At 42.2% G+C, this 25,141-nt stretch overlaps 1 protein-coding gene and 1 long non-coding RNA gene across 8 annotated transcripts in view; one reads left to right on the top strand and one right to left on the bottom strand.

The window, feature by feature from the left end:
* The window catches only part of RALGAPA2 (Ral GTPase activating protein catalytic subunit alpha 2), a 209,264-nt gene that overhangs the window by 168,885 nt on the left and 15,238 nt on the right, over window positions 1–25,141 (top strand). For all 7 annotated transcript variants that reach the window (XR_013840655.1, XM_079983435.1, XM_079983436.1 and 4 more), the window contains one exon: window positions 14,818–14,939. Coding sequence is in view for 6 of the 7 variants with exons in the window: in XM_079983435.1 (XP_079839561.1) it covers window positions 14,818–14,939 (122 nt within the window). In the remaining variant the exon portion in view is untranslated. The remainder of the gene's footprint in view (window positions 1–14,817; window positions 14,940–25,141) is intronic.
* Window positions 5,086–25,141, bottom strand: part of LOC307220060 — a 44,850-nt gene continuing 24,794 nt past the window's right edge. Inside the window, exons 2-3 of the long non-coding RNA XR_013840671.1 lie at window positions 7,940–8,119; window positions 5,086–6,854 (exon numbers count right to left, since the gene is read on the bottom strand). This is a non-coding gene — a long non-coding RNA (uncharacterized lncRNA). The remainder of the gene's footprint in view (window positions 6,855–7,939; window positions 8,120–25,141) is intronic.

The following is a 25,141-nucleotide window of genomic DNA, read 5'->3' on the forward strand; positions in this document are numbered from 1 at the left end:
CATTTGTCCCCTATGTGTATGTGTTTTGCTTCACGCCAGCACAGCACTCCTCTCCCAGGCATCGGAAGGCAGGCTCCTTCACCTTCTTGCTGCATCTTGGATCTTGAAAATAGCAGCACAGCCCAAGCCTGCCATTTGTCCGCAAGAGTAAGAGGCAAACCATTCTGTGATTCAATGGGCTTCCGCTCCCCCCCCCCAATAAAAAGTAAAAATCTAACCCTGCTTTGGATCCAGAGTCCACACCATCACCACCTACTGTCTCCATGCCTCCTTACCAGCATTCCTCACCACACTTTTGTCTCTGTCGAGCATTAATGCGCTTTCCCACCAATAAGATCTTAAATGTAATAATTATATAATAATTTTTAAATTGATATCCTGCCCATCTGCCTGGGTTTGTAGGGTTGGGTACATCCAGCACCTATGATATAGAAGTGCTAATTAGCATTGATAACATTAAAGGTAAAGGGTAAAGGGACCCCTGACAATCAGGTCCAGTCGTGACCGACTCTGGGGTTGCGGCGCTCATCTCACTTTATTGGCCGAGGGAGCCGGCGTACAGCTTCCAGGTCATGTGGCCAGCATGACCTGGCGAACCAGAGCAGTGCACGGAAACACCGTTTACCTTCCCGCCACAGCGGTACCTATTTATCTACTCATACTGGGCTGCTTTTGAACTTCTAGGTTGGCAGGAGCAGGGACTGAACAACGGGAGCTCACCCCGTCGCGGAGATTCAAACCACCGGCCTTTCAATTGGCAAGCCCTAGGCTCAGTGGTTTAGACCACAGCGCCACCCGCGTCCCATGATAACATTAGGTAAAAGGTAAAGGTACCCCTGCCCATACAGGCCAGTCGTGTCCGACTCTAGGGTTGCATGCTCATCTCGCTCTATAGGCCGTGAACCGGCGCCGTCCAAAGACACTTCCGGGTCATGTGGCCAGCGTGACGAAGCTGCAGCTGGTGAGCCAGCGCAGCACACGGAACGCCGTTTACCTTCCCACTATAAAGCGGTCCCTATTTATCTACTTGTACTTAAGAGTGCTTTCGAACTGCTAGGTGGGCAGGAGCTGGGAACGAATGACGGGAGCTCACCCCGCCGCGGGGATTCGAACCGCCGACCATATGATCAGCAAGTCCTAGGCACTGAGGTTTTACCCACAGCGCCACCCGCGTCCCATGATAACATTAGGCACGCATAAAACAAGAGAGGAAAGCTTTCTTCTGACCCCTTGATTCCTTGAATTGGGGGCCCAGCATAAGAAACAGTGAAGCTTCAAACATTATATATAACCAGCAACTATTTTGGTGTAATTTTTTTATTATGAAAACTGAAATTTCTGACACTGTATTTTTAGTTTAAAATGATTGCCAATTTGTTTGAGTAGTTGAAAGACTGCAGCACCATCTCTCTGCATGGCGTTTATTTTATTGTTGGCAAAGATGTCCTTGTGCTGTGCATTCTCATTTGTGTCGGAAATGGAATTCAGTTCAGTTCATGAATAGATTGTCAAAAAGATTAAAGTGTATGCTGTGCCATTTTTTACAAAAGAGTGCCTTTGATGTGCTAATGTTCATTTTCACTCCTTTCATTCAAAAGTGCTGGTCATTGTTTTGCTCTGAAGATTGTCTGCTTCATATATGCACATTCTACTAGCTCTGTAGTCAAATCTTGCTTCAGCTTGAAGGAATATAAACAAGTGGTCATAGTTAATCGTGAAATATGGTAGCATCAAATAATCGTCAAACCAAGAAGATGCCTATCAAAGAACACCTGGAACTTTTGTTAAATTAAACGTTGGGAGCAACGTTGAGGCTTAATACTGTAGCAGACCATGGAAGTATCTGTGGTTTCCCCCAGTTCTGTGTATTGCCTCATTCAATACATTGCTACAGCTGTGTCCATTAAAAAAATGTCCAAGGAATCGTAAAATGCTATAATTTACAAAAGGGATGGTCAATGTGGTGACTTCCAGGTGAACAGTGCAAGTATCTCTAACCTTTTCAGACCGAAACATGATTTAGGGGACTCATTTCTTAATATTTTATCATGTATTTGCATGGTGGCAGTGGTCCTGTTGTGACCCACCTGGAATTAGGCAGTAACCCATCAGCTGAAGACCAGTGCTGTAGTAGATGCTATACACAATGCCTGTTCCTTTAGTTATGAAAAGTCACAGTGTGGTGCACAGGTTAGATGAAAGATTGTCAATCTTTTCACGTCCTTGAGCATATTTGTTGCCTAATCGTTTACTTACATCAGTAGCTGGCAGAATAACAACAACAACAACATTTTATTATTTGTACCCCACCCATCTGGCTGGGTTTCCCCAGCCACTCTGGGCAGCTTCCAAAAAAGATTAAAAATACATTGAAATGTCACATGTTAAAAACTTTCCTAAATAGGGCTGCCTTCAGATGTCTTCTAAATGTCAGGTAGTTGTTTATCTCTCTAACATCTGATGGGAAGGCGTTCCACAGGACGGGCGCCACTACCGAGAAGGCCTTCTGCCTGGTTCCCTGTAGCTTTGCTTCTCGCAGTGAGGGAACCGCCAGAAGGCCCTCGGAGCTGGACCTCAGTGTCTGGGCAGAACGATGGGGGTGGAGATGCTCCTTCAGGTATGCTGGGCCGAGGCCATTTAGGGCTGTAAAGGTCAGCACCAACACTTTGAATGGTGCTCGGAAACATACTGGGAGCCAATGTAGGTCTTTCAGGACCGGTGTTATATGGTCTTTCAGGACCGGTGTTATATGGCACCAGTCTAGCTGCCGCATTCTGGATTAGTTGTAGTTTCCAGGTCACCTTCAAAGGTTGCCCCACGTAGAGCGCATTGCAGTAGTCCAAGTGGGAGATAACTAGAGCATGCACCACTCTGGCGAGACAGTCTGAGGACAGATGGGGTCTCAGCCTGCGTACCAGATGGAGCTGGTAGACAGCTGCCCTGGACACAGAATTGACCTGCGCCTCCATGGACAGCTGTGAGTCCAAAATGACTCCCAGGTTGTGCACCTGGTCCTTCAGGGGTACAGTTACCCCATTCAGGACCAGAGAGTCCCCCCACACCTGCCTGCCCCCTGATCCCGAAGAACAGTACTTCTGTCTTGTCAGGATTCAACCTCAATCCATTAGCGGCCATCCATCCTCCAACCGCCTCCAGGCACTCACACAGGACCTTCACTGCCTTCACTGGTTCCGATTTAAAAGAAAGGTAGAGCTGGGTATCATCCGCATATTGATGGACACCCAGCCCAAACCCCCGATGATCTCTCCCAGCGGCTTCATGTAGATGTTAAAAAGCATGGGGGAAAGGACGGAACCCTGAGGCACCCCACAAGTGAGGGCCCAGGGGTCTGAACACTTATCCCCCCCCACCACCACTTTCTAGACACGGCCCAGGAGGAAGGAGTGGAACCACTGTATAACAGCGCCCCCAGCTCCTCTAGACAGGCCAGAAGGATGTTATTATCGTTTGTATCAATCAGTTAAAACCTGGGTGTGAGCTCTCTCCTAGCACCCTTCACTGGGTGTTTGGTCACCAGATAGGTTTTGTGTGGCACTACAGTAAGATTGAATGACATGAGAGTTTAGATTTCTTATTCTGGATTTGTAACAACAACCTGAAGAATGAAAAAAGAATAATCATTCGTTGCCATGTTGAGATTTCCACCAATAGGTATCCTACAAGATACCTGAGTTTGCTTGAGAACCTGAGATGTGGGGATAGTGTGATATGGGTGGCCTGGCAGCTCAAAATGTGATGTGGAAGGGAGAAGCATCTTCCAGCACACCACTTCTTGCCTTCACATTGCACCCACTCAGGACCACTGTGCAACAGAAAACAGTGAGTTAAGATTTGTGAGCTAGGTTCTAAAACTTGATATTCTATGTAGCAATCAACTCTTGATATTCTATGTGGGCAATCAACTCTTTATTTCTTAAAACTTGTACACTGCTTAGTAAAGGGACGCAGGGGGTGCTGTGGTCTAAACCACCAAACCTCTTGGGCTTGCTGATCGCAACGTTGGCAGTTCGAATCCACATGACAGGGTGAGCTCCCCTTGCTCTGTCCCAGCTCCTGCCAACCTAGCAGTTCAAATGCATACCAGCGCAAGTAAATAAATAGGTACTGCTGCGGTGGGAAGGTAAGCGGTGTTTCCGTGCACTCTGGCTTCTGTCACGGTGTTCCGTTGCACCAGAAGCGGTTTAAGTCATGCTGGCCACATGATCAGGAAAGCTGTTTGTGGACAAACGCTGGCTCCCTTGGCCTGAGAGCAGAGATTAGTGCCACACCCCATAGTTGAATTCGACTGGCCTTAACCTCTAGGCATCCTTTACCTTACCTTTACCTTTACACTACTTGATTGTAAAAAACCTCATAGCAGGATTTACTAGGTGGGACCAGGAGGTGGTAAATATGGCAGGGGATAGTTCCTTCTGCCTCGAAGGAGATGGTGGTACAGCCCCTCATGAAGTCCTTCCTGGACCCAGAAGTATGTGACAACTACCACCCACTCATAAATATCCCCTTTTGTGGCAAGGTACTTGAGGTGGTAGCCATCGAGCTTCAGACTCCCTTGGAAGAAGCAGATTATGTATATCCATTTCAGGCCCCGTTTTGGTTGGCCTGGTTAACCAATATCAGGAGGACAGGGCAAGGTTGTAAATTTTCCTTGCTCTCTCAGCAGTTTTTGATGCCATTTACCATGGTATCCTCCAGGGGTTGGAACCTGTAAATGCAGTGATATGATGGCTCCATTCCTACCTGTGGGACCCTATCCAGAGAGGTCCTGCAGTTCACCTGCATGGCACCTATGCTGTGGGGCCCTGAGTGCTCCATCTTGTTCCCCACTATATGAAGACACTGGACATGTTGATTAGGGGATTTGATTGCAGCGTTATCAGTATGTGGATGACCCCCACCTTTATTCCTCACTCTCTTCTGAGCCAGGTGAGGCCATGCAGTTGCTGGATCGTGTCTTGCTTGTGTGCTTCCCATAGGCATCTGGTTGGCCACTGTGAAACAGGATGCCGGACTGGTTGGGTCCGGCAGGACTTTTCTTTGGTTCTTATCGCTTAGAGGCTGCTTGGAACCATAGTCCTGAAGAGTTTGCATTGGCTGACTACATGTTGCTGAGCTTAACTCAAGGTTTTAGTGCTTTTTTACAAAGCCCTGAATGAATTAGGATCTAGCTATCTGAAGAAGTGCCTCACTTGGCCTCGTGTTAAGATGTGTTGGCAGGCCCTTTATGTTGCTTCAACCCTAACTGAAGTCCAAAGTCTTCTTAGTGCTGACATCCTAACTGTGGAAGGTACTTCCACCCTTGAAGTACAGCTGGTATGGGCACTGTAGTTTTCAGCACCAGCCCAGGGAGCCAACTTGAATATAACATTGGGGGGCCAAGTAAGCCCTGCCTCACATAATTGATCACATGGTGTGGTACACTCAGCATTTGAATGGCAATGCCCATCAACTGGGGGGAGCTGGCCTCCTCTAATATTTTATGGGGGACGAAGGGACCTTGGCCCCTAGGAGCTGGTTCCCATGGCACCAGCTGAAAATTAGTATATTCCTCCAGTCCTTTGATGGGGATGTGAGTAGATACAGAGCCACTCATTTTTATTATAGGGACAGGAGGAGATTCCACGAGTGTAAAATTTATTATTTTGCTGACTGAGCTTACTGTGCCGATTTGTATTGTTTTGTGTGAATGTGATTGCTTGTCACAAACGGTGGGATATCTATTTTACAAATAAATAAAATGTGTTGAGAGCGTAATCAAATGCAAATAATAAATTAGAATAGGAAATGTTTTTAATGTTTTGAGCTCGTAACATGTTGGATCAAATCATTGTGGAAACAGTGCAATTATATTTTTATCTACATATATGTCTGCTACAATCAAGAAATATTTTAATTTAAATGAGTTAAATAAAATAAAAGTAAGCAACAATTAACAACATTCATACTGTGTTTTAATGCATAAAAGATGTTCATGCGGTTCTTGTTAACTTTAGAAAGACTAGCTAGTGTAATTGAAGTGTAACCACCTGGTAGGAAAATTTTGCAGTTAGCTGCCAAAAAAGACACAGACTCTGAGAGGACCAGGTGTTCTGTCAGGCCTTTCTGATTGTTACTGTGGCGTAAACAGCATGGGTTCACAGTATGGCCAGGAGACTAGAAGCTGAGGACTTACTTCCCCCCTAAAAGTGATTCTTGTCTTCAGTCAGTGCCTCACTTTAGTATACCAGTAACTCTGTCCCTGAACATCTACTTTACACTGGTTGGTGCAGCAGCCTTGTTCACATGTCATACTAAGGCAAACCAAACCATGGCCTAATACAAATGCACAAGCCCCAAGAGAAACCCACACTAAGTCAACGTTTAGCTTGGTGACCCATGCAAGCCAGGCAATGTAAAAGAAAGCAACATTCGAACAGAAAGCGCTATACAGAACATCAACAGATCAGTAGCTCCAAATGGCTTAGATAGGTGAGCCAAGTGTTCCAAGGTTGTGCTGGCGAACTTCTGTATTCTCAAGAGCTGTTTTATTTTTAGGTAGCAGTCTAGAAACCACAAGTATCTCACACACCCCATTACATCAATACTTATATTTGTGTAATTCCTAATAGGTTAGGTCTGGCATATAGGCTTTCTGCTGCTATTGCTGGTGAAGAGAAAATCTCAAGGTTGATTGAGCTGGGAGCACATTCCTTCATGGTCCCAGATATGATCAGTCAAATATTTAAAAACGAGAAGTGGGAGGTGGCAACTCACAGTGAGTCACAACAGTGGCACTCAAATATAAAATCAAGGGTCTCTCAAATTTCTCCAACTGGCTTTAACCGAGTGGCATTCTTATAGAATCATAGAATCATAGAGGTGGAAGAGACCACAAGGGCCATCGAGTCCAACCCCCTGCCAAGCTGGAAACACCATCAGAGCACTCCTGACATATGGTTGTCAAGCCTCTGCTTAAAGACCTCCAAAGAAGGAGACTCCACCACACTCCTTGGCAGCAAATTCCACTGTCAAACAGCTCTTACTGTCAGGAAGTTCTTCCTAATGTTTAGGTGGAATCTTCTTTCTTGTAGTTTGGAACCATTGCTCCGTGTCCGCTTCTCTGGAGCAGCAGAAAACAACCTTTCTCCCTCCTCTATGTGACATCCTTTTATATATTTGAAGATGGCTATCATATCACCCCTTAACCTCCTCTTCTCCAGGCTAAACATGCCCAGCTCCCTTAGCCGTTCCTCATAAGGCATCGTTTCCAGGCCTTTGACCATTTTGGTTGCCCTCCTCTGGACACGTTCCAGTTTGTCAGTGTCCTTCTTGAACTGTGGTGCCCAGAACTGGACACAGTACTCCAGGTGAGGTCTGACCAGAGCAGAATACAGTGGCACTATTACTTCCCTTGATCTAGATGCTATACTCCTATTGATGCAGCCCAGAATTGCATTGGCTTTTTTAGCTGCCGCGTCACACTGTTGGCTCATGTCAAGTTTGTGGTCAACCAAGACTCCTAGATCCTTTTCACATGTACTGCTCTCAAGCCAGGTGTCACCCATCTTGTATTTGTGCCTCTCATTTTTTTTTTTGCCCAAGTGCAATACTTTACATTTCTCCCTATTAAAATTCATTTTGTTTGTTTTGGCCCTGTTCTCTAATCTGTCAAGGTCGTTTTGAAGTGTGATCCTGTCCTCTGGGGTGTTAGCCACCCCTCCCAGTTTGGTGTCATCTGCAAATTTGATCAGGATGCCCTTGAGTCCGTCATCCAAGTCGTTGATAAAGATGTTGAATAAGACCGGGCCCAAGACAGAACCCTGTGGCACCCCACTAGTCACTCTTCTCCAGGATGAAGAGGAACCATTGATGAGCACCCTTTGGGTTCGGTCAGTCAGCCAGTTACAAATCCACTGAGTGGTAGCATAGTCAAGTCCACATTATATTTGCCCTTCTAATGGTTAAAAGGTATCCTTTGATTTCAAACCTGAATTGGTTACTGTCTAGTTCACAGATGGCGAGTCCATTGGCCCTTTCTGGCCCACAAAGCAGTTTCATTCACCTTTAAAAATCAAATGATGTATTTTGGGATAGAGGAGTATATTTTCTTCTCGGGAGTCTGTCAAGGAAAATATATTGGTAATGCTTCCAAATGACAAATAAGCAACTGCATGAAACATAATAAACTTGTTAGAAAGGTCATTAACTTGCTAGCGAATTTTGAAAAATATGTATTTCATCAAGGCTGTTGAAAAATTAAAAGTCAAAGATGTAAGGTTTGGTTTCTGTTATATGTATTAATTATCATTCAATTATCACCTAGCAGGTTATTAAATAACAAACTATATAATTGCAGAACATGACCAGCAGTAGCTGTACATGCACTGATTTATTTTCAGTTTGCTTTAATTCTGGACCTTTGGAATGAGCATGCAGCCTTTTTCTGACAATGGTGTCCTTTCAGCCTTGCATGAGAATTGACACCTGCTTTGCACATAGGCAAAGATTACAGGTGTCAAAGCCCCCTTAGTACTTGTATATCTGGGAAGTTACCATGGCAGACTTCACAATCATGCTACCTAATTGAAAACTGTAAGTCACATTAAGATCTCACTTGATACGCCTTACGTGTTGGAAAACTCATTTTCCTGTTGCATCTTAGCAAAGCTTAATTTAACAAGCTGTTGTTTATGAGATATTAATACCATCATAAGAAAGTCCCCCCTTCAGATTTAGAGGGTGGATATACACGAGTGCTTTTTTCAGGAGGCTTGTATGACAGCAGAACAGGCAAGTGATTTGTGATTCTCACCTTTTTCAAGAACACCTCTCCCCATCGGCTACTTAACTATTATATTTATTGAGGGTATATCATAGGAGCATTACGGAGTCCAGTCTTCTCTTTTTCACACTCATGGACTGTTTGGGGCAACTCCATAAATTGTTGGACTACGTGTATTTTATTCAGTATTAAATAGAGGTTTGTACCTATGGCCTCTGTGGGTCTTTGTCCTTCCTTCCTACCACAAAATGGACGAGTAAGTCCAGTCAAACTTGACTATGGGGTTGCGGCGCTCATCTTGCTTTTAGGCAGAGGGAGACGGCATTTGTCTGCAGACAGTTTTCCGGGTCATGTGGCCAGCATGACTTAACCGCTTCTGGCACAACGGAACACCATGATGTTTTTCTTCCCGCCACAGCGGTACCTATTTATCTACTTGTGCTGGTATGCTTTCGAACTGCTAGGTTGGCAGGAGCTGGGACAGAGCAACGGGAGTTCACCCCGTTGCGTGGACTCAAACTGCCGACCTTCTGATTGGCAAGCCCAAGTGGCTCAGTGGTTTAGACCACAGCACCACCTGCTCCCTTTTTACTGTTGTTATATAACCGAAGCAATAGGACTTCACTTCTGTCCCTAATTGCAGCTACAGTTGTACCTTGGAAGTCGAATGGAATTCGTTCCGGAAGTCTGTTCAACTTCCAAAATGTTCAGAAACCAAGGTGCAGCTACCGATTGGCTGCAGGAAGCTCCTGCAGCCAATCAGAAGCCGCGTAAGCTGCATTGGACATTTGGGTTCCAAAGAATTTTCACAAACTAGAACACTCACTTCCGGGTTTGCAGTGCTCGGGAGCCAAAATGTTTTACTTCCAAGGTACGACTATATATATATTTTTCCCCTTGGTTGAGGAAGCTTTACTGTAATGTGGCCTCTCTTGCATTTCAAAATAGACCATCATGCAAGTGGACAAACTGTTCAAGAGAGATGCCAGAAGTGAAAAATAGTCATCTCTGAAGTATCTGGTAAGGCTATGTGTACAGCAGCACACCTCCATGTTCAGTTAAGGTTTAGTTTCTAAAGCAAATACATTACTATTGTATTAGTCCAGTCATTTTAAAATTGATAATATTTGAATATAAAACATAGCCATCACATAAACGTATATTAAAATTAGACAAAATAGAACACAAACTACACCAAAATTAGATATAAGCAAATACCCACTGTAGATAATTAGTATCAAGGGAAGCTTTCACCCCCAAAAAAATTGTTGGTGAAAGTTATGCAGAGACATTGTCTGGTGCAGTTCTTTGGGCTGGGAACCACTGTGGAAAACCCTAATGGCTTTTTGCTGTTTAAACTGAAGAACAAGGGGAGCTTGAGGAAAATCCTGTATTAGTGCAGCATGCTTTTGAGCAGTTGTTGGTATCTGTCTGTCTTGAGAGACAATGGAGTGAGCTTCCAGGTGTGACGTCAAACTACTCTGTTAGCAGCACCCAAGTGACCTCCCCATGGTGTAAGCCCGGGCAGAATGGGTGTAGCCAGGATTTTTTTGGGGGGGGCAGAACCTCAGTTAAGTATTATTATTGATTGGGGGGGCAGCTGCACCCCTCCCCTCCCCCCCCACAGTTACGCCCATGCCGGGCAATGTGGATAGAGGTCCTGGGCTGCCCAGATGACAAATCTAAAGACTTATTAGTACATAACCAAAGGCATCCGAGGTTCCTGAGTGCTCATATTTCTGGGAAATTAAGTTGGTTGGATCCAAACTGGCAGTTGTGTAGAATCATAGAATCATAGAGTTGGAAGAGACCACAAGGGCCATCGAGTCCAACCCCCTGCCAAGCAGGAAACACCATCAGAGCACTCCTGACATATGGTTGTCAAGCCTCTGCTTAAAGAAGGAGACTCCACCACACTCCTGGGCAGCAAATTCCACTGTCAAACAGCTCTTACTGTCAGGAAGTTCTTTCTAATGTTTAGGTGGAATCTTCTTTCTTGTAGTTTGGAACCATTGCTCCGTGTCCGCTTCTCTGGAGCAGCAGAAAACAACCTTTCTCCTTCCTCTATGTGACATCCTTTTATATATTTGAACATGGCTAGCATATCACCCCTTAACCTCCTCTTCTCCAGGCTAAACATGCCCAGCTCCCTTAGCCGTTCCTCATAAGGCATCGTTTCCAGGCCTTTGACCATTTTGGTTGCCCTCCTCTGGACACGTTCCAGTTTGTCAGTGTCCTTCTTGAACTGTGGTGCCCAGAACTGGACACAGTACTCCAGGTGAGGTCTGACCAGAGCAGAATACAGTGTAGAGATCCATGATCAAGATATTCTGCTTTAAATAATAATAAGAATAATAAGCTATGCAATAATGCTGATGTGAAGATCAGAGAAACAATGGGAGAGAATGTTTGCTCCACTAGGAATAGGAAAGATAGAGCCACAGGTACTGTAGCTATCTTTTCTCCCTCTATAGTAAATAGCAGCTTCACCTGAGCAGCACAGTTTACATAAAAGAAATAGTTAAATATCTTCTATGAGTCCCACTCCTCTATATTCAAAGCAACCTACTGAAACAGTAGAGTGAGAGACCTAATCACTGATATCCTGTATCGTATCTTCTTTGGTCATCAGATGGAGATCTTTGGGTGAGTGAAAGGGTGGGGTGGGCAGAGATGTTTATTAGCAATAATTTAATGCATGCTATATAGGACATTAATATACTTTGACCCAAATCTGAAAGTGTGAATGGAGCAGGGGGGGGATTTGGGGGGAGTGACCTTTACCTCTCAAACTCATTCTTAATTTCCTATTTCAGATAAGTTATCTAAAGTTGCAGCTAAAGAATGATTGTGTTGGTAGTTTCTTAGAAAAATATTAAGCAACTAAAGAAGACAAATCTAAAACTATTGCAGAGCCATCTTATTTTTCCTTTATGTAAACTGCAGAATGATTATGTGGTACAAAGAGAGCAAGTCATTACTTCTTGCGTTGTTACTAAGCTATTCTGTTATCTGTTAAGCACTATCGAATTGCACTTATCCCAAGTGCATACAGAATTCCCCCAAAAGATTTGCAGTTAAAACTACACAGTTGTGGTTCCTACTGGACCATAACCAAGGTTGTGTACTTTGCATTCAAAGTTTCACATCTAAATAACCTGTGAAGGATACTTTTTAAGAATATGACACGGTGAATTTATTTACAGTGCTTGGTGCAGTCTTCTGATTGCTGTAAAATTATGTTGAAATAATGTCCACAGTCTCTCCAATACCTTTTGTTTAAATCATGTTAATTTTTACAGGTTAATGTGGTATCATTCTTCTTTGAGTTTTCTGCCTTTCATATAACCACCATAGTTTTGTGAGGTTTGTGACTGCAATCACGTATTTAAACTACCTGTCTTAAACAGATTTGTTAATTCCAGTATTCATAGCTAAATGGCAGGTAGGGTAGACTAAAGTTCATGTTGTCTCACACAGCATGACTTTCTCCTCTTTCCATTACCCTTGTCTCACTTTCTCTTCACTAATCTGTAAAAAAATAATGTATTCCTCACAAGGGTGCCTCTAGGCATCATGTGGCTTAGTGGAGAAAATAGTTGCTATTCTTATTCCAGCAGACATCAACCCACCTAAAAAAATTACTGCTGTGAGTACCATGGGTAGTATTCATTGGGTGATGAGTATCAATAAAGTTAGCAAAGAGTAGACCTTAGTTTGTCTCTCTGTTACAGAAAACACTATAAAACTATCTGTGTTCCTAGTTACTAAATGTCTACAAGACTAGTTATCTGGCACAGAATGGACAGAAACCAGGATAAAACATTAACATGTTAAAGAAAGGAGGAATAAGAGGAATTAGGGAGCACTGCTGTTGCATGTTGCTCCCTACCTTGTGGGTGTACAGGAAGGCTTTATTCAAATTGCTTTTTGATTGGAAAATCTCTCTGCTTTATGGTAAAAGAAACGGATCAATGTAAGCAAACATCCAGGTATTCAGCAAATTTGTTGATTTCCAAATATTGTCAGGAAGGGATGCAGTTGCTCATCATTTTTTTACTCATGAACATTTTTATATGCTTTAACATTATTAATTTTATTACAACTTGAATTAATTTGCCAGTCTTGCTGCCTTAGGGTGCAGTGTTTAAATTATACATGAGCATTTCCTCCATTTATTATGCTGGATATGAAGTCTTTTTCATGGGATTTTATTAGGCGCAGCATGAAAAGAATTTCCAGTTTATCTGCCTCCGTTGAACTGAGCCCATGAGCAGACTGCATACTACAAGGGCCAAAGAGGAATTGAGAGTGGATGGCAGGTCCACAGAGGTCCACAGGCTCAGGTGCATAAATTTAGCTTAGCTCTTCCAGTAATTTGTCACGCCTTGGTCTTCTCCTGCTGCGCCAGCACGTGCCAGCTTAGAGACAGAAAGTCTGTGCACCAGACGGCCACTCAGGCCTAACATCCTGCTGTTCAGGACCAGCGGCTTGCTGTGTCAGTGTGGAATAGAGAGCCCTGGCAACAGCCAAGTGCTGTGCAGAATAAGCATGTTCATAATGAGATGTGAATGGCATCAGTCAGTCCCTTTAGAAGGGGTGCTAGGCGTGTGCCTCCTCTCATAGGAAGTTTGGGAGCCTATTCATTGACAAGAGTCACCAGGAGTTCAGCCTGTAACAGTGAAGCAACCCCAAATACACTGAGGCTAGTGCCTGTACTGTCTGGAATGGGTTTTGAAAGCAGAAAGCAAATAAAAATGTCATCAGGTATATTTTGCAAAATGCCATGCTCACTTTCATTCCTAAAGACACCAAGTTATTTGAAATATGTTTTCATTTTGGGGCCCTTCCATGTCAGGTTCCTTAATGTGGTGATCAGTTAACTTGGATACTACACTGTATAACTGAAAAGGACTGCTGGGATTGTCCTCAAGGACATACCTTTCAAACAACGATAATGACACTTTTCAGTTCAGATGATAGGAGTCACATAAAACTAAGCCCTTTTCTCATATTTAAAAATACTAGGAAACTCTGGAAACTTGTTTTTAAACTGAGTGACAGGGAATGACATTTCATACTGGCTGTTTGATTGTTTAATTCACAAAGTTGTATGTGAGATACTTCAATCTGTTGTAGATTTTTTTTTCAAAATGTTACCCTGTTGTTTGAAGTGCATGATTCACCTTCAAAGAAAAGAGAAGCTGCACACAAAGAGAGAGATTTGCTCTCCCCCCTTTGAAAAGCTATCACAAGCAGGGGTCCTATTAAGACAGCTGGAAAGTTGCTTCAGCTTGTTACGCTTGTAAGTTTTATTGGTGACTGGTTTTTGATTATGCATTTGAATGGCGCGTGTTCCAGGTTGCCGCGTTTTAATTAAAAGGCAATACTGTTGGTTTTAGATGCTTTGTTGTCAGCATAATTAAGACTGAAGTGTATACATGCTCTATTTTTTAAAAAAAAGAGAATTGAATCCATCAAGAAATAAGAAATTACAGATGCTTCAAATGAATCTTCTGAAAAAGCTTTAAATATGACTTTATTATACTTTAGTATACTTCGATATTCTTATGAATAATAGGTGTTTTCATACTTTAATTTTTCTTATCCTTTTCTTTCCTATAATCTGTAGCTCAAGTTTAAATATATTTACATTTTGAAAAAATGATCTATTATATAGGAAAAATATATGTGGGGCTTCTGTTGAGTTTATTGGCTATGGCAATTTTCCTCATGGTTACATAATTATTTTCATTTCTCATTTATAAAGGTCTCAAATTTATTTTGTCAATCAGCCTTTTTAATGAAGAATGAAAAAACACTACATTCATATAGTGCTTATATTTAGCTGTCAGAAAAATGTTTGGGGTTGGTGTTTTTTAGAAATACATTTTACTGAAGTCCTTAGAATCTTGTAGCTTTGTCAAAACTCTGACAACTGTGGCTTGATTTTAATTGGAAAATGCATAGGTTGAATATCAGTTTCTTTGGCTTTGTATCTGTAAGAGTGCATTTCCTTAACCTGCTCCCAACAGTTATGAGGAAAGAGCTCTGTACCTTGAAGCAATAATCCACAACCACAAAGAAGCAATGACATTTGAGGATTTTGCTGCTCAGGTCTTCTCTCCCTCTCCCAGTTACTCCCTTAGTGGATGTGGTAAGTCTCATCATGTTGTTGTTTTTATTATTATTATTTTAACCGCTGAGAAGCACTTGAGCAGCAGATGTACACCTGCTTTTCACTGATAAATGGTTGCAAATTTAAGAAGAGCTTTCTCCCTCTGAATTAGCTAATGAATATCAAAAGAAATGATGACATTCATTTTAATTTGTTTTGCATCAGAGCTGTTCACTCCGTTCCTTTCTTCAGCTATCCTGTTAACCCCTGAATCTAGCAAGGTTAATGAACTTTCTCTCACTAATGTGTTCTGGTTCATTCAGGAGTGTGGGCTTCTTGCTGAGCTGAGAATATGTTGTGGAAAAGCTATTCGTGAATCAGTGCATACTAATCGAAAAATAGTTCCTCACAGTAGAAGCCATTGCTACTAATGCTAAATGGGGATTATGCTTCTGCAATGCTCGGACCAAGGATTAACACTGGTGGGGGTGGGGTGTAAGGGCAGTGTTTTGCCAGACAATCATAGTGCCAGTATGTGTGCGTTCCACACATCACAAAGCTTTCAAAGTTAGTTAAATGAGTTTATTTTAATTATATTTACATGTGTGCTTTTTAAAGAGACCTTTTGTTTTGAGGGTTCATTTCATAATCCATTGCTCTCATGTACAAGGAGAACACAAGGTTAACCAGATGGATTTCTAAACATAAATTCCTTTATTCCCTGTTTATACCCATTTTGTGAAACTGACTCTTTCTAATTATATTACGATGCTGCATTGGATTGTTGATGGATTATCTCAAACCCTGGTGAATGTTCTGCGTGTCTGTTTTCTTTCTCTCATTCTAACTGATCTTTATATCTGAACTAAGAAAAATAACAGAAATTAAATTTACTGAAATGAATCACTTGACAAATAGAATCAGACACGCATCACTGTTTAACATTACTGGCTTCAGTCCTTGAGCTTTTCGAGCTTTGTTAAGAGATAAGAGGTATTTGCGTGTACTTGTACTGGTCTCCAATAGCAGCAGGCAGAAGGCTTTGGAGATAAGCAAGCTGGCAGAAGCAAAGAGGAACCAGCGCTATTTACATAATCACACCTCTGCTTCCTGGAGAGGCGTCAAGAGACAGGAATGGCCTCTATTGATCTTTGTTGAACTGGAATACTAAACAACATTAGAAAAGCTTATAAGTAAAGCTTTGATTAATATTTTCTTTATTAAAAATGTGGAACAGCTATGAAATAAACCACACACTCTTGAGACAAAATTGTGTCATTTGTTGCATAAAAGTATAATTCTTATACTAATTTGGATATTATCAAGAAATTTAGCTGGTTACGCAATTGAAAATAACAACAGAAAGCTCTAATTTTTTTAAAAAATCACCTACTTTAAGTCACTTATCATAGCTACCTTTGTGTAGTTCAAGTATGTATTGGACATTGTGAAATAATAAAATTAGATGCATTGGGGTCAGTGAACTAAGAACCAGTCTTGCATCCTTCTTCAGATTAATAGGTAAAGGTAAAGGGACCCCTGACCATGAGGTCCAGTCGTGACCGACTGGGGTTGCGGCGCTCATCTCGCTTTATTGGCCAAGAGAGTCAGTGTACAGCTTCTGGGTCATGTGGCCAGCATGACTAAGCCGCTTCTGGCGAACCAGAGCAGCGCACGGAAACACTGTTTACCTTCCCGCCTATTTATCTACTTGCACTTTGACATGCTTTCAAACTGCTAGGTTAGCAGGAGCTGGAACAGAGCAACAGGAGCTCACCCTGTCACGGGGATTCGAACCACCGACCTTCTGATCAGCAAGTCCTAGGCTCTGTTTAACCCACAGCGCCACCCGTGTCCCGCTTCAGATTAATACAAGATGTTAAATAACACACCTGTGTGTTTTGTATAATTCCCTTTTGCTATTCTGAGGTTTAAATAGCTGATCCTTATGGAGTGAGGCTCAACTGCCTACACTAGTTAGAAAATCAGTGATCCAGCACTACTACTATTTTTGTGCATTTAACTTTTTAAAAAGCCTTAAATGTTTAATATCCCACCAAATCAAAACTTTACAACAACTTGCAATTTATATTTTAAAATAATTCAAAGTGCAACAATGTTATAAAAAGATAACTAAAATAGCAGCACAAGCCAACAGCATTAAACAGATTTAAAGAAGATTAGAAGTCTGGCACCAGAAACACATAAGGATTTGGCTCTGCATGAACCGAGTTAGGGAACAAATTCCAGAAATGGGATGCACCACTGAAAAGGCCAGTTTCCCCAGTTGGCATTTCTCATCTCCAAAGGCAGAGTTGGAGAACACAGGATTGACAATGACTTCAATATTCAGGCGGATTCCTATGGCATTAGAGGATCGTTTAGATACGCAGATCCTAAGTCATAACCAGATCCTAAATCTCAGGGTTTCTAGAGCAGCAGAGTATTAAAAAGGGGGGTGTTCAAATGCAGAAGGTTAGCTGCATCTAGCTGCATCTAGATAAGAAGCTATTTTATAACAGAAGTCATAAGCTTTTTTTTCTGAACCCAAGTTCTGAAAGTATAAAGAAGAAATTCAGTTGAGCAGTTAAATTTAATCCTATAAAATTCTAATCCATATGTGTGCCTTCATTTAACTTCATTTTGTAAGAGTGTTCAGTGCTTGGTGGGCTAAATACAACGCGCCCAGCCTGACCTGAGCGGCGGAGAGAGGCTGCGGGCACAATGCTCCTAGCTGCAGCTCCTCCATCCCCTGAGTCAAGCCTGGGAAGGGGAAGAGAGGCGAGATGCCCTTTGGGGCACGCCCCGCTCCCGGCCCTGCGTGGTGTTTGGCAGACTCCGCCACTGGCTGAATATATACGTAAACAGCATGGGGGAACCCACTTGCGTCAGAAAACATGAGGATAACTTAAAATGCACATGTATTATGTAGAAGATGCATAAAAGTTTCTCTATGATACATGATTTTAGTGTTTTTATATTTGACCCAGTTAGTTGACTATATGCTAAATATGAGTTAGCAGAGCAGTGCAAAGGATAATGCAATTCTAGACTGCATCAACGGAAGTAATGGTACCACTCTATTCTCCCCAGCCCATTGGGTTTAGCTCCCATAGGAAAAAACAGTATTTGTACTATAACAGCTAATACACACATGCATAATTGTGTAGTTGTGGTAAGCCTTAGTAACCAGAAGCAATGTTCCATAAAAGTTCAAATAACTCAACAGTAACCAGATATTGTTAGCTGGAGTTTATGGAGTTTGTAATCTAAGTATGTCCAATTGTCAGCGATGCTGAATGTAATCCAACAATATCTGTAATCCAGATTGAAGTGTTGTCAAGATGCAGATGATACCAGACTCCATATCTCTCTTCTATCTGAATTGGGAGAAGTGGTTGAGGTGTTAGGCTGGTGTTTGGATCAGGCGATGGACTGCATATAGGCCAATAAATTGAAGCTGAATGCTGAAAAGACACAGGGGTTTCTCTTGTCTGTAAGATGGTGGGACAGCCTGTTCTGGATATACAGTGGTACCTCAGGTTAAGTGCTTAATTGGTTCCGGAAGTCCGTTCTTAACCTGAAGCATTCTTAACCTGAAGTGGACTTTCCCATTGAAAGTAATGGAAAGTGGATTGATCCGTTCCTGACAATTAAAAACACCCTCTAAAACAGCAATTTAACACAAATATTACTGTCTAACAAGACCATTGATCCATAAAATGAAGGCAATAATCAATGTACTGTACTATAAAATAAATAGGACAGTATTTTAGATGAAAAAAATTAACATTTATATTTTTTCTTATGTGCACTGATGATAGTCAGTTTGGATGGGGGGCTTTTATCCATTTCTGAAGTCACACAATCAACCAGTAGCTGAACTAGGTTCCACAGTCACAAAAGCAAAGTCACAAGCCACAGTTACAAAAGTGAAGTCACAAGTCAGTCCCATAAAATGAAGAACAAGTCACAGTCAAAAAACCGAAAAAACCACACAAACTAAAATGCAAAAGGGAACCAGACAATGAAAAGCGACCCCTAAAACATCAATTTTACATGAATTTTACTATCTAATGAGGCCATTGATCTATAAAATGAAATCAATTAAACAGTACAAAATGAAAATGTGATTCAATCACAATCGGCTTGGCTCCCGGCATTTGCGGAGGCCTCAGATAGCTCCGTAGGCCCCGCAGATGTCCGGGCTTGGCTCCAGGCAGCGGTGAGGCCTCTGAGAGCTCAGACAACCTACTTCTGGGTTACAATCATTCATAACCTGAAAAAACGTAAGTTGAAGCGTTCGTAACTTAAGGTACCACTGTAGATGCTCCTGGAGGCTCAGGTGGCCTCAATGGCTAGGAGTGCCCCTTTTGGACAGGAATGATTTTGCCACTGCGCTCCATGCTCCAGTCAGATTAGATTTTTGCAGTGCGCTGTATGTGGGGCTGCCCTTGAAAATGAGTAGGTCCAAAATGCAGCCACCAGAATACTGGCTGGGGTTCCATTTAGATAACATATGAACCATGTTTTAAAACAACAATGGTTTCCAGTTTGTTTCAGGGCCTAATTCAAGGTGCTCATGTCCATGTTTAAAACTCTACGTCTCAGGCCTCAAATATCTGAAAGATATCCTTCCCTACAGACCCTCTCCGGTCTTAAGATCAGCAGAGGAGGCCCTCTTCGGAGTGCCACTGCCTTCAGAAGCTCAGGGAAGAGGGCATGCTCTGGTAGCCCTCTCCACAGAGGCCTCTCTGGCACCTTCACTATACTGTTTTTGGTGAATGCCAAAGATACACCTCTTTAAGCCAACCTTTGGCACCTGAGGTGTATTTTTTTAGAACCCACCCTATTTTTGTGATTGTAAGTTGCTGTATACTGTTTTTAATATTGTATTTCACATTGTTGTAACCTGCCCTGGAACCTTAGGGTGAAGGAATAACAATATAGCACGGGAAGGCACGATGTTGGCTACTCCTGAAATAACTTGGTGCAGAGCTACATAATAGAACATTTTAATCTAAAATTCATGTGCCAAAGTTATGTGGCATCTGAAAATCCATATCCAAAAACACATTTTTAATATGTAAATTGTAGTTGGTCCTTCAGAGGGTTAACTGAAATGGGCACACTTGACTGCTGAGAGGACTGATCTAATCACAGTCATATCCAAGTGCATCTGTTCATCATGAGGTCATTCACGTGCATGCTAATGATTTGAAAAATAAAGAATAATGCTCAGAAAAAATAAAGCTAAAGCAACTCTTTTGCCAGTTGCAGAAGCAAGATACACGCTCTGACTGCTGTCACCAAAATTAAGAAGAAACTGTGGAATTCACTGTAATTTGCTGATAATTTGTTTACTATTACAGAATAATTGAATAGCATAGCTGTTTCGTGGATCTATGGATATCACACACAACGTTCATAAGACTTACGTTAAATGCAAATTTGATTGTCCAGAATGCTAGGTTGTTTTTGCTTAACATAATAAAAGTATATTCCCCTATTTCTAATACATTAAAGTAAAACAAACTTATTTAAGTATATCCTACATAATAATTAGCTCTATTCTTGTGATACTTAATTATAGCACAGCAAACATCATTTGTTTTAAAGGAATGTAGCCGAGTCTAAATATTGTTGTTGGAGTTTGTAATTAATTTAAATTCTAAGTTTTCCCCCCTTCTCTCAGTTATACTCTTAACCAGGCAGGTGTTAATTTAGCTCGTGCAGCTTCAAGCTGACTGAGTAATTTGATAGTGTTTTTGCACAGCACAGTTTATAAATCTAAATAAGCTTTCTCCTAACAAAATGGCTGCTGTTCAGCATGTAGGCTAGGTGCAATACTGACTGCTGGTTTTGGATGATACATTTGTTGCCCATCCAGACAACCTATTTACTCAGCATTCATCCTGATTCGCTAGCACAAAGCTCATGTAGAGAGGTTATTCAGCATTCATTCTGATTTCTATATGGATCAGTTATACTACAATGAGCATTTGTCCTGCCTTTATCCTGATTTGATGTGTGTACAGGTATTCCTGTAAGTCATTTGTTCAGCCCACACTTTTCAACACATTTCTCCATCACTTTCCAAACTGCAAAAAAGTTGATTTATTGAGCTAGGGCAACATAATTATTTAATCCACTTTAGATGCAGAAATATATGCTTGAATCTGACCTGGAAAATAATGATATTCTGGAGGCTTCCCTGCTGCTGCTTTGTGGATTGCTACCAAACAACGCTCAAATTATGGGGAAAGGTAAGGAGGCCCTTAATGAAAAACACAATTTCATCTTCTGACTCCTCCAAAGTAGGCAATTTGTGCCCCACGGCTTCCGTATCAATAGTTAATGGGTCTGTCTCCCCCTCCACCACCCAGTAATTCAGCTACCGAATGATACAGAAAACCAAATTCTATAAAAATGCAGGCATAATATTACTTGAACAAAACATATAATACAGGCAGCCCCTCGTTTACACGTGTTTGGTATGTGTGCGACCATGTATATTGTGCCAAACCTGGAAGTGACCTGGAAATGTCATAAAGAGGTCACTAAAATGCCACTAAAAGGGTGGGGTGGGGCAGAATGAGGTCTTTTCAGGCTTTTAGAATTATATTCAATTTCTCTGCCCCCGCCCCCGCTGTGCCTCAGAACATAATCCCCATGTAAAGGGGGGGGGGGGCTGCCTGTACTACAGTATATTCACAAGCAATTGTTTCTCAAGATAAGCTCTTTGTATAAACGCGGGTATGGGACGCGGGTGGCGCTGTGGGTTAAACCACAGAGCCTAGGGCTTGCCGATCAGAAGGTTGGAGGTTCGAATTTCTGCGACGGGGTGAGCTCCCGTTGCTCGGTCCCTGCTCCTGCCAACCTAGCAGTTCGAAAGCACATCACAGTGCAAGTAGATAAATAGGTACTGCTCCGGCGGGAAGGTAAACAGCATTTCCGTGCGCTGCTCTGGTTCGCCAGAAGCGGCTTAGTCATGCTGGCCACATGACCCGGAAGCTGTACGCCCGCTCCCTTGGCCAATAAAGCGAGATGAGCGCCGCAACCCCAGAGTCGGCCACGACTGGACCTAATGGTCACGGGTCCCTTTACCCTTTACCTATAAACTAAGCATGTTGATGGGGAGTGATAATGTGCCCACTGGCCCTGCTCCTGATGTTGGATGCCATGGCCTGCATGTCAGTGTGACATCTGAAAGGAAGTCTGTGTATGCATGGGCTCTCCCATAGGCAGCTGTGCTTGTGTAAGTTCCACTTTTTAGACCGCAAGTATGGGGCCAGCAGGTGCCATTCCCCTTCCATGCATTCAGTTCTACATGTAGCCAACATGATGCCCTTCAGATGTTGTTGGACACCAACTCCCATCAGTCCTAGCCAGCATGGAGGGCACTGCATATGGTTACCTTGTGAAAAGAACTTAACTTAAAAAGAGTTAAATGCTTGAAGAATCAGGTCTTCCTAAAGCTGGAAGGTATATTCTTATACAAGAAGCTAGGCATTAATTTCATTCTCCCTGTTTCTCATTTTTCCAACATTAAATTCAGTTCACATTTCTGCAGCAATTTGCGATTTATTTATTTTTAATTCTCATGAGAATTACACCATTTTCATGAGAATTTCTCCTAATAAACACATATTTGTATGCATTTTTTAGTAGTGTGCACATTTTTGCAAGCAATTTCTACTATATAATGCATTTTTATGCTACTTTCATTAGTAGTAGTAGTAGTAGTAGTAGTAGTAAAAAGACATTCAGAATTGTGCCACAAATCTGGCTCTTAATTTCTACCAACACAAATACAGAAACATAATTTTCCTTGTCTAACAGCAAAAAGCACAGAAACTCGCACAGAAACTCACAGAAATTCTTTTTGTGGCTAAACTCAAATATTTTTCATGGGGAACCTTATATAGAGGTAATAATGTGAACAACATCCTCTATAGCTGTTTTACAAAATACACAGAAACACTGTTCCAAGGGCAGTTCCCTCTACTGGCCATCCAGAAAAGCAGAGGTCACAACACTCAGTCTTTATTCTGTAAGAGCAATTCTCCATGGAGCCAAAATAATTAAATATTATGTATTTTTATTTTTATGCACATCTCATCCTTTTATATGCATTTTTATAAACATTGGTTGGAAAACTGCATCACAAAATTTAGATAAGTGTGTATGTTGACGGATAGGTGTGTTTTGGTTCTCATATTGTTTTGGAAAGTGTAAGTTTGAAAATGATCACTGCAGATGGTGACAGCAGTCACAAAATTAAAAGACGCCTGCTCCTTGGGAGAAAGGCGATGGCAAACCTAGACAGCATCTTAAAAAGCAGAGACATCACCTTAACAACAAAGGTCCGTATAGTTAAAGCCATGGTTTTCCCAGTCATGATGTATGGAAGTGAGAGCTGGACCATAAAGAAGACTGATCGCCGAAGAATTGATGCTTTTGAATTATGGTGCTGGAGGAGACTCTTGAGAGTCCCATGGACTGCAAGAAGATCAAACCTATCCATTCTTAAGGAAATCAGCCCTGAGTGTTCACTGGAAGGACAGATCGTGAAGCTGAGACTCCAATACTTTGGCCACCTCATGAGAAGAGAAGACTCCCTGGAAAAGACCCTGATGCTGGAAAGATAGAGGGCACAAGGAGAAGGGGACGACAGAGGACGAGATGGTTGGACAGTGTTCTCGAAGCTACAAACATGAGTCTGACCAAACTGCGGGAGGCAGTGGAAGACAGGAGTGCCTGGCGTGCTCTGGTCCATGGGGTCACGAAGAATCAGACATGACTAAATGACTAAACAACAACAAGTTTGAAAAACTCAGTTTTAAATGTAAACTGAATCAAATTTCTCCCCCATCCCTGCAAGCAGCCAATGTGCCAACTCAAATGTGCTGTTTATGGCATAGTGCAGTCTTCTCATGCAAGTGTGATATCTCAAAATTTGCAGCGGGGTCTATTCATAAATCCCATCTCTCCATTAGGATTATATCATAGAGAAGGATGGCACAGGGCAGTGCCCACCCACTGGATCCCCCTCAGCCTCCCTCCAGCTGGAGGGAACCCAAGGTCACAGTTGCTCCGGCAGTGTTTCCTGCCCCCACGGTGCAGCACGCCCCCACCTGCCCCAGGCGCCCACGGGGCACACTCCACCACTGTACAGAGGTAGCTGAGCTGCACCCAGAACAGATTACTACTATGTGTTATACATGAAGCTGCTTTCTGGAAATTTCACTTAGTTCAGAATGCTGCTGCTAGACTACTAACCAGGACAACTTTGAAACCCATTCAGTCAGGTTTGAAAAATCTTCACTGGCTACCCATCTGTTCCTGAGCACAATTCTACATAAGAATCTGAGTACCTTCAGAACCAGCTCCTTCTGTATGTGCCTGCCTGATCCATGACATCTTTGTCCAAAGCCTTTCCTAGTTGCCACCCATTTAATATCTGATAGCAGGGGCACCAAGAAAAAAGGCCCTTTGGTTATGGAGTTCACCCAGAAGGTTCATTGGTGCCAACTTTGGTATCTGTTTGGTGTCAGGCAAAAACCTTTTTTTGCTCCAGTTTTAAAGCTGAAATTAACTGAGATTGATTTTAACTGACATTCTAAGTGTATATCTACTGTATTTAAAAATCACTATTTTCTTGTTAACAAACCCTGATAGTAGTCATACTTAAGGATGGGGGTATAAATCTTACCATACATAAATAACTAAAAAATTGAAGTTCTCAATCCAGTGTTGTGAAAATTGTGTATCCCATGCTAGGGATCATTCAGGAAGGAATTGAAATACAAATCTGTGTTCAGTTCTGGTCACCTCCCTTTAAAAAGGATATTGTAGAGCTGGAAAAGCACAACAAAAATGTTCATGGGACTGAAGCAACTCCCTTTTGAGATAAGGTCGCAACATATGGGTCTTTTTAGCTTAGAGAAGAGGCAAGTAAGAGGAGGCATGGGGGACTTTCTGGAGCTGAATTGGGGAAGGAAGAGGGGCTACAAGGAATAAAGAGGGACGAGAAGGACCATTGTGTGATGTTTGAAGGCACTCATAACTTTTTAAGACAGCCTGAACTAAATTTCAACCATGAAGTTATGACATCCCACTGGCAGTTTAGTCTTCAGAGTATTCATATGCATGGGTGGAATCTCTGTGCTATTAGACACATTCTGTCTGTACAAGCATTGCAACTTGCCAGATGGAACCACCCCTCTCCTCCCCAACAC

The sequence above is a fragment of the Podarcis cretensis genome, assembly GCF_951804945.1.
Source record: "Podarcis cretensis genome assembly, chromosome: 7".
NCBI lineage: Eukaryota > Metazoa > Chordata > Lepidosauria > Squamata > Lacertidae > Podarcis > Podarcis cretensis.